At 37.1% G+C, this 14,105-nt stretch overlaps 1 protein-coding gene across 1 annotated transcript; it reads right to left on the reverse strand.

Annotated features, from left to right (window-relative positions):
• Nucleotides 1–1,563: 1,563 nt before the first annotated feature.
• zbtb11 (zinc finger and BTB domain containing 11) lies at nucleotides 1,564–13,783 on the reverse strand. The gene is made up of 10 exons (XM_079431789.1): nucleotides 13,245–13,783; nucleotides 12,175–12,395; nucleotides 11,670–11,901; nucleotides 9,485–10,497; nucleotides 7,978–8,274; nucleotides 7,489–7,885; nucleotides 5,072–5,189; nucleotides 4,785–4,943; nucleotides 4,356–4,531; nucleotides 1,564–3,086 (listed from the first exon to the last, which is right to left on the reverse strand). The coding sequence occupies exons 1-10, from the start codon at nucleotides 13,552–13,554 to the stop codon at nucleotides 2,569–2,571; spliced, it is 3,441 nt and encodes a 1,146-aa protein (XP_079287915.1). The 5' UTR covers nucleotides 13,555–13,783; the 3' UTR covers nucleotides 1,564–2,568.
• Between the last annotated feature and the right edge of the window lie 322 nt (nucleotides 13,784–14,105).

Below are 14,105 nucleotides of genomic sequence, written 5' to 3' on the forward strand. Positions count from 1 at the left end.
TACATAAAAATTATAATATAATAAAAATTAAATAAAAAAATTATAAGTCTTCACCATATTCAAGGGAATTAATATATATGTATGTATATATAACCTATATATATATATATATATATATATATATATATATACAGTGGTGTGAAAAAGTGTTGGCCCCCTTCCTGATTTTTAATTTTTTTGCATGTTTGTCACACTTTAATGTTTCAGATCATCAAACAAATTGAAATATGAATCAAAGATAACACAAGTAAACACAACATGCAGTTTTTTTATGAAGGGAAAACAAAATCCAAACCCACATGGCCCTGTGTGAAGAAGTGTTTGCAAGAGGTCACAAAAGACCCCACAACAACATCTAAAGAACTGCAGGCCTCACTTGCCTCAGTTAAGGTCAGTGTTCATGACTCCACCATAAGAAAGAGACTGGGCAAAAATGGCCTGCATGGCAGAGTTCCAAGACGAAAACCGCTGCTGAGCAAAAATAACATAAAGGCTCATCTCAGTTTTGCCAGAAAACATCTTGATGATCCCCAAGACTTTTGGGAAAATACTCTGTGGACTGACGAGACAAAAGTTGAACTTTTCGGAAGGTGTGTGCCTCATTACATCTGGCGTAAAAGTAACACAGCATTTCAGAAAAAGAACATCATACCAACAGTAAAATATGGTGGTGGTAGTGTGATGGTCTGGGGCTGTTTTGTTGCTTCAGGACCTGGAAGACTTGCTGTGATAAATGGAATCATGAATTCAGCTGTCTACCAAAAAATCCTGAAGGACAATGTCCGGCCATCTGTTCGTGACCTCAGGCTGAAGTGAACTTGGTTTCTGCAGCAGGACAATGATCCAAAACACACCAGCAAATCCACCTCTGAATGGCTGAAGAAAAACAAAATGAAGACTTTGGAGCGGCCTAGTCAAAGTCCTGACCTGAATCCTATTGAGATGCTGTGGCATGACCTTAAAAAGGCGGTTCATGCTCGAAAACCCTCAAATGTGGCTGAATTACAACAATTCTGCCAAGATGAGTGGGACAAAATTCCTCCACAGCGCTCTAACAGACTCATTGCAAGTTATCGCAAATGCTTGATTGCAGTTGTTGCTTCTAAGGGTGGCCCAACCAGTTATTAGGTTTAGGGGGCAAGCACTTTTTCACACAGGGCCATGTGGGTTTGGAGTTTGTTCTCCCTTCATAATAAAAAACTTCATTCAAAAACTGCATGTTGTGTTTACTTATCTTTGATTAATATTTAAATTAGTTTGATGATCTGAAACATTAAAGTGTGACAAACATGCAAAAAAATAAAAAATCAGGAAGGGGGCCAACACTTTTTCACACCACTGTATGTACACTAAAAAAAAAATGCTGGGTTAAATACAACCCAGCGCTGGGTAAAATATGGAAAAATGGGTTGCATTTAATTTAACCCAGCATTTTTAGAGTGTGTATATATATATATATAGCCTTAAATATATAGGCCTATATGTAAAAAATGTATGCATATTTTGGTATGTTTTCTTCCATTACTCAACTAATTCGTTTTTACACTAATAGCTTATGCAAGTACATTAATGTTGTATAATTTAATGGCACAGATGATTAAAATACACTGGTAATACTTGTAACATCAGGTGCTGGGCATACCATTTATCATAAATTAAACTTTTTTTTTTTTTTTAAACAGTGCACAGCTAAAATCATAGGTGGCTAAAATATTTTTGCTGGATGCTGATTTTTGTGTATATAACGCTACATACCTCTATTGTAATACTGCATGTTAAAAAAAATGGCAGCTAGAACATATTTAGAAAAATTCCTGCCAGACAGAACACAATAGATTTAATCTTACTCTACAAAATGTCTGCCAACAGCTAACACTATAATAAAACCTTAGTACATTTTTACTATCAGCTCTCACAAATCTTGGGATGCTGGTTGTGGTGCATAGAGACTTTCCACATTTTCACACTTCAAGACACATGAAATGAAAAACAGAAAAGAAATATAGCACATGGTGCATCCCTGCAGATGGAGTTTTTTTATTTGGTTGTCATTTCTGCTGCTATACATAGTATTCAGCGGAGACTGAGGAACCGCATTATACAACAGACAAGAGCCTATGGCCCTTTTGCTAAGACTGTTAGAGCTTATATCTCAGCTAAGCTTTACAAATAATCAAAAAGAAAAAGAACAGCCTTAATAATGAGAAAATGTAACCTAGTTACAAAAAAGCCAAATGTTTATATTGCAATTCATTTGTCGTATGCTTGATTGGTATTGTATTTCAATAAAAATTATTACGTTTATGTACATATGTACAGAAAAGTTCACTATAATGGAAATCAAGCATATTCACACATCCACATCATGCACTGATTCACACACACACACTCACAATGATATAAGCAAACTCAGAGTCCTTTGAGCTTATTTTAATTTACATTTTACGTCAAAAATAAATGAGCACTTTTTTACATGATCACACAGGGTGCATATGACAACAAAAAAAGAATAAACCTGCCCATAGTCATCATATTTTTTCTGCCAGGCAAGGTTCAGTTGAGGTGGTCTCACTCCACCTCTGCTACATGGGCCACCTCCACTTCCATGGTCTGGATGATTTCTGGTGCCTCTTCCACTTTAACTACAGCCTGCTGTGCCAAGACGTAGTTCACCACCTGCATAATACTCTGATCAGACAACGTGGCCACGGCTCCCTCACTCATAGCCTGCACGGCCTCCACGGTTTCTTCTGTGATGAGCACGGTCTCTATCTCCTCTGTGGTGGGAGGCTGTGGAGGTTGGAGTTCAGGGGGCAGTTCTGAACCGAGGATGCTGACGGCGTGTTCCACCTGTGTGCCTTGGTTGTGGAACTGCAGAGTGTCCTTCTCCAGCATGATTTTGCCGGGCAACTGATCTCCGTGGAACTTTGTTATGTGCTTCCGCAACGTTCTGGCATCTATGTGGGCCTCCTGGCACAGCGGGCACACATAAGGGCGCTCGCCCGTGTGAGTGCGAACGTGACGCTTCAGCGAACGAGCATCAGCCCATGCAACGCCACAGGTCAGACACTCAAAGGGCTTCACTCCTATAAAAATAAAAAGAGCAGCATGACATCTGTTAAACTCAGCTATTTATAAGCATTTCAAGTGGCTGATACCCAAACCAAAATGTCAGCTGACTGTAAAATTGCCACAAACAAGCATGAAAGTGTGTAGGATGTCTGATTAGACTGAACATCTCAACAGGATGATGATTGAATCCCAATAATGACTCATGTTGATTATTTCCTGTTCACTGGGTCTGTACAGAGACATGCAGTGCCACCTACAGCTGCATTACAGATGTGCAGGTTATGAATCTTTTAATTAAAACAAATCATAATTTGATTTGGGTGACATGCTTCAAACAATGCATGTATCTTTAAAAAATAGTTTGTTTAGAATTTAGTACTATACATAGTGGCGAAACAAAGATATTTTTATGGAGAACTAAGAAAATCTATTTATAAATTAAATGGGGAGGGGGGTTATGTTGGAGAACAAGTATACTGTGTGTGTATATAATTCATTATATACCTTTCTATCAAAGTAATCTGACATTATCAAGATGAATTTGTTCTGACACAGTTTAACTGAGTTCCTGTCATATTTTATTACCATTTTCTAAACTAACTATAGCAAATAAACTGATAATGTGAGAAATGTTGAAGGTGTCTGAATAAATTTTGGTTTGACTGTATATATACAAAATACATAGAAATGAAAAGCTGTTTTTTTGTGTGTGGATGAACTAAGAAAAACTATTTATTTATTATTATTATTATTATTATTATTATGTACAAACATTTATTTTTTGTTTGGCTTCTGAATGGTAACAAAGCAAAAAAAAAAAAAAAAAAAGATATATGTATATACATCACAACTAATTCATGTGATATCGGTGCGAGGGGGAGCCCCCCCCATAACGGTACCCCTGTATATATATATATATATATATATATATACATATACACATACATATATACATATGTGTGTGGTTTCCGGGCCATATATATATATCTCACAACCAACAACAACATAGTTGTCCCAGAAACGACTGAGTCAGAACAGATTCAGTCAGTGTTGCCAAAACTCTTGCAGCAAAAAAACAAAATTACAAATAAAAAATAATAAGTTTTTTTTATATATATATATATATATATATATATATATATATATATATATATATATATATATATATATATATTTTTTTTTTTTTTTTTTTTTTTTTTTTGATGAAACAGTTCCTAAATCTGCATATAAATTATTTATAATCATTCTACAAAACATGTGTTTATGTATGATTCTCCACTCACCCTGGTGATTGTTCATGTGGCGGCGGTACTCTCTGAGCTGTGTGAACTTCCTCCCACAGTGTTCACACTCTCTCTCCAAGTTCTGCTTCACTCTGCCCTTCTTTCCATGAGTGGCTTTCTTGACATGCCGTCTAAACAGGGCCTTCTCAAAGAACTCCTTCCCACACACATTACACCTGCCAAAAGGACAAAACACACAATTAAGTTTGAAGTCTACCTCTAACAAGTGCTCAAGTCTCTCTAGAGTTCAGGTATTAATTATATAATACAGAATATAATTTCCATGACAGGCTCTTTTCAGATCTAAGGTCATGTTTTTCTTTCAGTCTAAAAACTTTAATAATAAATAAAATAATAATAAAATATTTTTCTTCTTAAAAAATAACCTTTCAAAACACCCCTATAATAAATGAACTATTTTACTCTCACCTGAAGGGCTCGGCAACAGTGTGCGATTTGACGTGCGAGTACCAGTCCTTCTTCCAGCTGTAGCATTTGCCGCAGACCTGGCACTGGAAGGGCTTTAGGCCTAAGTGCTTATTCATGTGCTGCTGCAGGTCTTTTGCTTCAAAGAAACTCTTATCACAGCTATAATGAAGGAACAAAAAGAACAAATTAAGGAACTAAACCGTTATATTGGAAAAATATGTTAATAATTCTAATGGGTTGTTTGAAGAAAACTGTTGTGTGCATGTGTCGAGGGATAAGGCACTTACTGAGAACAGTGGAATGAGCGGACCTCAGGTCTGGGTTGATGTTTCTTGAGGTGTTTGCTCAGTCCGGACGCACGGTGAAAAGATGCTCCACATGTTGTGCATAAGTACTTTGATTCACCTGTTAAACAAACTGCTATTATGAACTGATTTAGCATTTTTCGTAATGTTACAAACAGTGTAATAACTACATTACAACTAAGAGTGTACATTTTTGCTCAGACAATAATGTGACTTAATTGCAACCTTTTACTAAATACTCTTAAATTTGGGTTTAGGTATAAATTAATACATTTGGTTCATACATCCGAAAACATGCTGACTTTTAACAGCAACTAAAAGTGTCCATGCTGGAATCTGGAGTTTGATTTTTACAAATAAAAATATTTAGGATTAATTCCAAATACAGTAAGACAGTATCTACTAAGCGTCAGGAACCAGTTCCAGATGAGAGGCACCTACATTGAAGTCCAAACTTAAAACATCTCTCTTTACTTTCACATTTTGACATTTTAAAACTACACTTAATTTTTTATTTACAGAATTTATTCAGCTTTTTGGCATGTCTTTTAACCAATTCATAAATTTATTTGTATTGCTTGTATTATTTGTATTTTACTATTTTTCATTTTGAAGTTTATTTTTTACAATGTAAAGCACTTTGAATTACCATTGTGTAAGAAATGTGTTATATAAATAACCTTGCTTTGCCTAAAGTACACTACTATGAAAAAAATTTGGAGCCGGTAAGTTTTTTTTTTTTTTTTACATTTCTGAAAAAACCCCTCTCTTATGCTCCCCATCGCTACATTTAACTGATCAGTAAAAACAGTAATAATGTGAACTATAACGCTATAACAGCTAAAAAGGTTTCAAAAACACAAGATTTCTATGGTAAATGGCCACAAATTGCTAAAAAAATGCTCATATATTCACAAATACGCTATCTTCATATCATATGATAGATCTTCTCATTTTGATCAACTTTGCCTCCACAATCACTGCTGTCAATCAAACTGTTCTTTAAGTATTTGAGATTATTGAAAAAAACATGCTTTTGTCAACTAGCCTTCAGTTTTTAACTCAAAATCAGTCAAATCAGTGCAGTACTGTTCTCTAGACTCTCTAGGTCAATAATTATCAAAACAATGTTGAACATTTGCATTTGGACAATTATAAACCGGTCATTTTATAATATGCTATCGACATAGTGTACCCAAAGGCCTATTAATACTAAAAGAAAGCCCACAAACTGTGTAAAATGATGCATAACTTCATTCTAAACAAGCATGCAAAATTTAAGAGAGATTAGGCACAAAAAAATAACACTATAATAGTTATAAATGTTAAAAACACAGTGTTGTATGAGAAATGGCAATTTATAACCACTACATGGCAGCGGAAGACCACTAATGGGCTTATGAAACACTAAAACAGCAATGTTTATAGGCTTTCTTATGGAGATATTATAAAACCACTGTTATAACATTTAAAATCACATTTAATTCAAGTTTGCCATTTTGTTCATACAAATATGTCAGTTTTTACAATTTTGCCATATTACGATCACAGAGAAACCTGAAAATGACTATATAAACTCTTAAAAAGAGAAGACTTGAAAAAAGTATTGTCACCTGTCATTTATTTCAAATATCTATATCTGCTACAAAATATGTGTGCGTGTATGTCCGTGTATGTGAGTGTAAGCATGCTTACTGATTATTAATATGATAGTTTAACCGTTTCATTTCTGTGTGTGTGTGTGTGTGTCTGTCTGTGAGCATATTGTCCATTTTCGACGAGTTTCACTGTCAGCTATGCATCCAGGTTGGCCTAGACCCTAAAAGCATACCACCTTAGGCCTTGAACCCCGGTTATCGCTCCTTGCAGCTATATTTTTTATTATTATTATCATCAATTAAAATTAATTTTGAAAATTGTTATGCTTCTCGATATTCTTTTGGAACCCATGATACTTTTTTTCAGGCTTCTTAGATGTAATTCAAGAAAAGCATTTATTTGAAATAGAAACATTCTAAGAAATTATTCGTAGGAGGTGAAATTATCATTATATAGAAACATTATTTGCGGTCACGTTTAAAACAATTGAATGCATCTTAGCTGAATAAAAGTATTAATTTCATTCCAAAAAAACAAACAAAACAAGAAAAACACCATACCAACTTAGTAGTGTTAGCAGTGTAAAAATAGTTAGTTATTATTCTGTAACTGATTCCTAATCAAAACACACTGAATTTTATTTATGAGCATATCAATGCATTTTTTCATCCATAATTAATTCTAATCACATAATGACAGAGCTCCATTAGATACTTGCATATTTACCTATTCATCTGACACAAGTAAAAGGAGTATGTGTGTGTGTGTGTGTGTGTGTGTGTGTGTGTGTGTGTGTGTACCTGTGTGAATGCTTGTATGCTCCTCCAGGCTTCTCTTGGTGACGAAAGATTTCTCACAGACAGTGCACTGAAATCTCTTGAGGGAGTCGTGCAGCGACCGGTGCATCTTCAGACTGTGCTTGGTGGCAAAGCTCTTCCCGCAAACCTTGCAGGTGTGTGGCCTCACCCCCGTGTGGTTCAGCATATGAATGCGCAGGGAGTACAGCTTGGGCAGAGTCTTGCCACAGATATCACACACAAACTCACGTTTGGTTCGATACTTCATCTGATCTTCTGACCCCTGAGAATCTTCTGCGGCCGTGGCTCGTGTCATGCTGGCTCTCTGGGTCTTCTGATGCTTGTGACGGGCCAAATGAGCTCGGAGCGAAGCTGCGTACTGGAATTCCTTATTGCAAATCTGTGAGGATAAAAGAAAGGTCAGAAAAATTACCAAAATGCATAAAGATCAGGCTAGAATTATTACTTTTTATTCAGCCCAAGGGTACATACACTGCACTTGAAGCTGCGAGTCTTCTCGTGTTTCAGAGCGTGCATGATGAGGGCGTACCGCCTGTGGAACACCAAGCCACAGTCGTTACAAGCGTGTTCTCCCTCCACAGCTCCTCCTGGGTCTCCCTGTAGTGCGCCTCCCTCCACAGTCTCTGGCTGGTCTGCAACAGGCTCCGGTTCCTCTGCTAAAGCAGCTACGGCATCAGAAGCAGCCTCCAGGTTTGTCTCTGAAAACTCTTCAAGATTCTTCTTGGCAGACTGAACCGGTCGGCCTCTCCTGGCAAATCTCTGAGGTGTCTGGGGACACAGCGTGATTCTAATAAGCCAATCTGGCTGACTGCCTTTGAGTGCATTTTTTCTATCCTAATCCTTGGCTCATTAACCAACATCATAGTATTGGGCTTAATGACAAATCATAGTGTCTATGTCAATCAAATCTAGTTTAAAATGCATGTCCCAGGTTTTTGGCTGTACTCTTGTATTTTAATGTTTTCATTTTGATTTTGAGGTTTTGAAAAATATTAATACATTTTCAAGAAAAGTTTAAATGGACTGTGGAGAAAACATACTAGTCAACATTTGAGGTGGATCAAAACCTTTTATCAAAGTTGTCCTAAAACCAAAACACGTTCTTGTTTTAGGGCTTTGATGAACTTCTTTGAACCACTTCAAATGTTGACTTCTGTAGATAACAACATTGAAAAATTTAGAATAACATTTTACTTCAATTAATACATAACTGTAAACATCGAAGAATATATTTTTCAAATTAAAAAAGCATTTTTGTTGTTTTTGTTATTTTACAAATATCGTAAACCATCTGATCATAAATGTAATGTTTTTTTCCTCACACGTTTCTGTTTATGCATGGCATTCAGTGTTTTTTCAAATATTAATAAGCGATGAAGCAGTTTTGTTAAAATACATGAATATTAAATCATTTGATTTCACTTCACATAATACATTAGAGTAAGATCTAAATTGTTACATTTATAAATTATTCTGAAGTTTCAAGGTAAAACAATTTATTTTTGTTTTTAACAAATATCATGAATTATTCGTACTACATAAATATTACATTTTTGGAGCCCCCCCCCCCCCCCCCCCGCAAGTTTCTAAGTTCTGCATGTTGGCACGTCCCATGACTTCGCTTAAAATACATTTTTTGGAAATATATTTGATTATTCCACTATCAATAATTATTATTTAATTGTTAATGTAGTAACTACTTAAGGTTTTTAATTTCAAGAATTACATTTTTCAATGAAGACTGTTTCCTCAATGATTTTAGGAGATGATATCAGGACACCAGGCTTTGACAAAGGGTGAATCAAGGCCACATAGGGGGCACTCCTGAGCACCCTTTTAAGCCATAAAATGACAGATGGGCCACCCTGCGGTCCTGTGGACCTCACAAATATGCCAAGTCCAAAAGGGCACCATTTGGGACTGGGCCATCATCAAATTTACAAATGAATTGTATGTCAAGTGAAAGAGAGCTGCATACCTTCGTAGGAGGTGAGGTGCTTTTCTCTTCCTCCTCCGTCTCAATTCCCATATGAAGACGAACATACCCTCCTTCTTTCACGGATCGTTTTCTCAGGTATCTCTTGTTGGGATCTAAGCATTCCTCTTCTTTGTTCTCTTCATCTGCAGCAGATCCATCCTCAACACCCTCCATCTCTGCGGGCTCCTCCTCTGAAGGAAGAGGCGGCGGCGGTTCCTGTTGCTTCACTTTAGGTGGTCTTCCTGGCCTCCTTTTCACTGGTGCAGGGGATGACTGTGGCGCTGCTGCAGGCTCGGATTGACGTGTTGGTTCAGCCACCTGGCGCTCATCCTGCACAGCAGGTGGCGCTGCTGCAGCTAAATGCACAGTCTCAGAAGCATCTGTTTTGCCAGGATCCACACTAATGAGAAAGGCTCCGGTCTGCATGCTCTCTGCGATAGGTGTGTCACCAACCTGTGGCTCCTCTACAGACCAACAGGCCTGTACTACAGCCAGGGACTCACCTGAACCTGCCTGGCCAGAGTGAGTGACCAAAGTCATGGTCTCGCCCTCCTCGGCCTGGCCGCTGTGGGCCACCATGGCAAGAGATTCAGCTGAGCCAGCCTGTCCGCTATGAGTGACTACAGTCATCGTTTCGCCATCTACAGTCGCACCGGCAAGCAACGCCAGCGATTCAGCCGTCCCGATTTCACTTGTGATTACAGCCAGGGACTGCCCTTCTTCAGCTGTGGCTTCACTCTGCATAGTCACTACATAGGTTTCGGAAGCGGCGGGTGTGATTGGCTGAGGGGGCGCAGGTTGGCTGGATACCACAGTGTGAATATCTCCTCTCTGGTAGACCATCAGCTTCTGCTCTTCCACTTTCTTATGCACGGACTCACAGATCTCAAGCACTTCCGCCATCAGTAAGTGCCGTGCCAGTGTGGCTACATCTGCCATCACGCAGAAGTTGAAGGTCAGATTGGAGGTGTAGGCAAAATCCAGTAATGGCAGAAAACTGGCCTTGCTGAAGCCTGGGGGAAAAAAAAACAAATGGCAATTCAAATACATACAATATTCTCAAATAACACCCCAATAAATTAAACAGTTAATGTTCTCATACTAACTACAAACTAGCTAGGGAGCATTTCTATATAGGCAACATTTTACACATTAGAGGTTGACTAATGTAGTTTTTTTTTTTTTGATGGCCATTGCCAGTCTGTAAAATAAACAGATTTTTACTTTAGACAGCAACTTTATTTTTTGTGATCATATTTGTTAAAATGGTTAAAAAGAACAGTAGTATTAAAAAGAACTATAATAACCATCTCACCAAAATATTATGTAACATATTTTATGCATATTAAATTAATCGTTTTCAAAGTGTTAATGGAGTTGCTGCCCATGAATAGTGTTTCAGATTAACCACTTTGAGGTCATATTTTGGTTTGGATGCTGTTTATGGAAACAGAGTTTGGAACAGAGATTATATGTATATATTTATTTATATATAGGCAAAGTTCACCCACAAATGAAAATTCTGTTAATTTTTTCAACCTCATGATGTTCCATAACTGTAATGACTCTTTTATTGAACATACATTTTATTTATTTTTTGTGAAAAATGTTGGTATCCAAACTAGTGCTGTCAAATGATTAATCGCGAATTGTATTTTCATAATATATCTGAGAGTACTGTGTATATTTATTATGTATATATAAATACACAAACATATAGTATATATTTTGAAAATATGTACATGTATATACTTATATAATATAAATATATTTATTATATAAACGTAACATTTTTCTTAAATCTATACATGCATGGTTGTGTACTTATATATACATAATAAATGTACACATACACACAGATATACAATATAAACAAAAACTTTTATTTTGGATGCGATTAATCGTTTGACAGCACTAATCCAAACACTTTAGTTACCGCTATCTTTCATTGTATGGAAGCACTATTTTTGGTCATTTTTTTCTCAAAATTTCTTCTTTTATGTTCCACAGCAGAAGAAGAAAGTAGGTCATACAGCTTTAGAACAATATGAGGGTGAGACAAATAAATACATTTTGGGTGATCTATACCTTTAAATACTTCATATAATAAACATAAATCCTTAAATTGATTTGTCTTTTAGTTTATTTCATAATTTCAATCAACAGCATGGTGCGTTCTTCTTACCAGAGAGGTCAACGACAGCTTCATGACTGGACATAGCACCCTTTTCCACAAAGAGCTCATAGAAATAATCACTGCAGGAGGCCAGGACAACTTTATGCGCACGATGCGCTTCACCCTCAATAAGCAGGGTGATATCACAGAACTCATTATTCATTCGCTGCTGGTTCAACTTGTCCAGCATGGTCTGCCCATGCTTTGGTAAGAACTGTTTGACAATTCCCTTACTGTCCACCTATAAGAACGCATAAAGGAGAAAAACAATATCATTATCATGTGCATAAATACATTAAAAACATAAAATATAATACTTGTATTTATAGTCACTGTAATTTAGAAAAACTAATATTTATATCAACACAATTGAAAGTGATTTCAATATCCTCATCTTATATCCTCATCCTTCATCTAATATCAAGAATGATGCTATTGTACCTGAAATAATGTTAATTAAATTAAAAATTTCAGGAAACCAATTTTAATTCAGTGACACAAATGGTATACTTACAAACACCAATTCGTGTTTATCAACTGCACTGGACTGCTCCGAATCCAAATCATCATTTGCCTCATCGTCCTCTTCCTCGCTGGCACATACAGAGGTCTTTCGTCTCGCTTGTCGGACAGCTGCTTGTTTGGTGGCATCTTCGGCATTTCCTCTCCCCTTCTCCTGCTTGCTTTGGCAGTAACTGCACTCTTTGATGCAGTCCTTCACCTGCTTCAGCACTCCTGTCATAAGACGATTAGGTTTAGGCTACTTATGATAACAAATGTTGTCTCAAAAACCCTAAATATAATATTGCATGTTCTATCTCAGAAACTACCACGTTAAGTTCATTCCCAATCACACTTGGACAATAAAAAGCTATTCAGAGTGCGATGATCCGCTTTGTGTACTGCTTGCCTAGTCTGCCACACACACACATAAACACATAGCACAATTATTGAATCTCTAAGTTATATCAGTGTAGTATAAGTTGTTCATACTTGTCAGATTTCCAAAAACGACAGAACACAGTACCACTGCAGCAAAGGTGACAGCAAACCTCAATATTCACCTTGAAGACCCTGTTTCCTCAAAATCCGATCACAGAGAACACCCATGAAATAGCTATAATTAATACAACCTTAACCACAAACACCAATGATACATTACAAAAAATATGGTGTCACAATCATAAAATCAGGACATCTGGATCACCAAGATGAACTTTAACATCTACCCTGGCCAAACAAATCTCCTGACTTGAATGTTATCAAACCACTTTGGACAGTTTTGGAGATAATTCGGTTTCCTAATTGGCAGATGATATTATAAACAACATTCATCTGAAGACTACACAAAAGTTGTATGAATCTATTCTAAGAAGGTTGGAAGCTGCATTAGATGCAAATGAAATATTGTGTTCGTGTCTTACTATATCTTTATTTATATGTACAGAGAGAGAGAGAGAGTATCATAGAGACTCATAGACATCTATGGAGAGATTCCTTACTTGTCATCTAACTTGACATATAACCTAAAGACAAGAAACGTTTAAGCGATTCCAGCGGTCATTACATTAGTGATTAGTGTACCTCTCCACCAGTATTTCTGGGAGATGATTTCCCATGTTTGCTGCTGGTTGAGGTGTTCCCCTCCGGACGTGATGTGCGCCTCCGTGATGAGTTCCTTCCGTCTCTCGGCCTGCAGCACCACTTCCAGCTCCGTGAATTCATCCAGGCCTTTCTGTCGCCTCTGATAATAAAGAATCCCATTGCGCACTATGTAACAAGCAGCTGCCTTCCGGATCTTTCTCTTGGTGTTACCGTGCGTGCCCGGTGCGTAAGGCTCACGTTCATCAGTCAAGTAGCGCTGGATGGCTAAGTAACTCTCCTCGTTCGACATAACCCCGATTAATGAAGCTCACTCAACAGAAACGAGACGCATCAGCCAGTGAGAGCTATTCTCGAGCGTAGAATTCAACAAGGTATTTTTTCAGCCCGTTCCCACTTCCATAGATGACACGGAAAAGTATCGAGTGTGATATTTCTGAAATGTTTTTCAAGGGGGAACGTCAGTTCTTGACCGTGTGGGGTGTACTTGCCTGAACAGACAAAATGGCTGCTGCACAACCGGATGTTGCGTTTGAAATGGCGGAAGCGGCGACTTGCACTTCACGTGTAGGGGTGCCACGGTAACAGCAGAGAGCGCTGTTCACCAGCAATACTAAGCTTAGGCATTTGCTAATCTGTTTTTGTTTTTCCTCACTGTCACCGAGCCATTTTATTTGATTTTATTTGATTTATTTGATTTTATTTTTTTGTTTTATTTTATTAGTTTCGTCATATATAAATACAAGACAAAAAGTACAAGCCAGATATAAGGCAATGTCGTACTGTTTAAAGCATGTAAGACAGAATTACAACAACAAAACATAAAATGAAGATAAACATAAA

This window comes from Barbus barbus (genome assembly GCF_936440315.1).
Source record: "Barbus barbus genome assembly, chromosome: 13".
NCBI lineage: Eukaryota > Metazoa > Chordata > Actinopteri > Cypriniformes > Cyprinidae > Barbus > Barbus barbus.

Bases quoted from the DNA above. Each gene is read 5' to 3' on its own strand.
- zbtb11 (XM_079431789.1), bottom strand. From the start codon at position 13,554: ATGTCGAACGAGGAGAGTTACTTAGCCATCCAGCGCTACTTGACTGAT. The intron at 5,190-7,488 runs GTACACACACAC...TTTGTTTAACAG, and splicing joins GCATACAAGCATTCACACAG to GTGAATCAAAGTACTTATGC. The intron at 4,532-4,784 runs GTGAGAGTAAAA...TCCTTTTGGCAG, and splicing joins ACTGTTGCCGAGCCCTTCAG to GTGTAATGTGTGTGGGAAGG.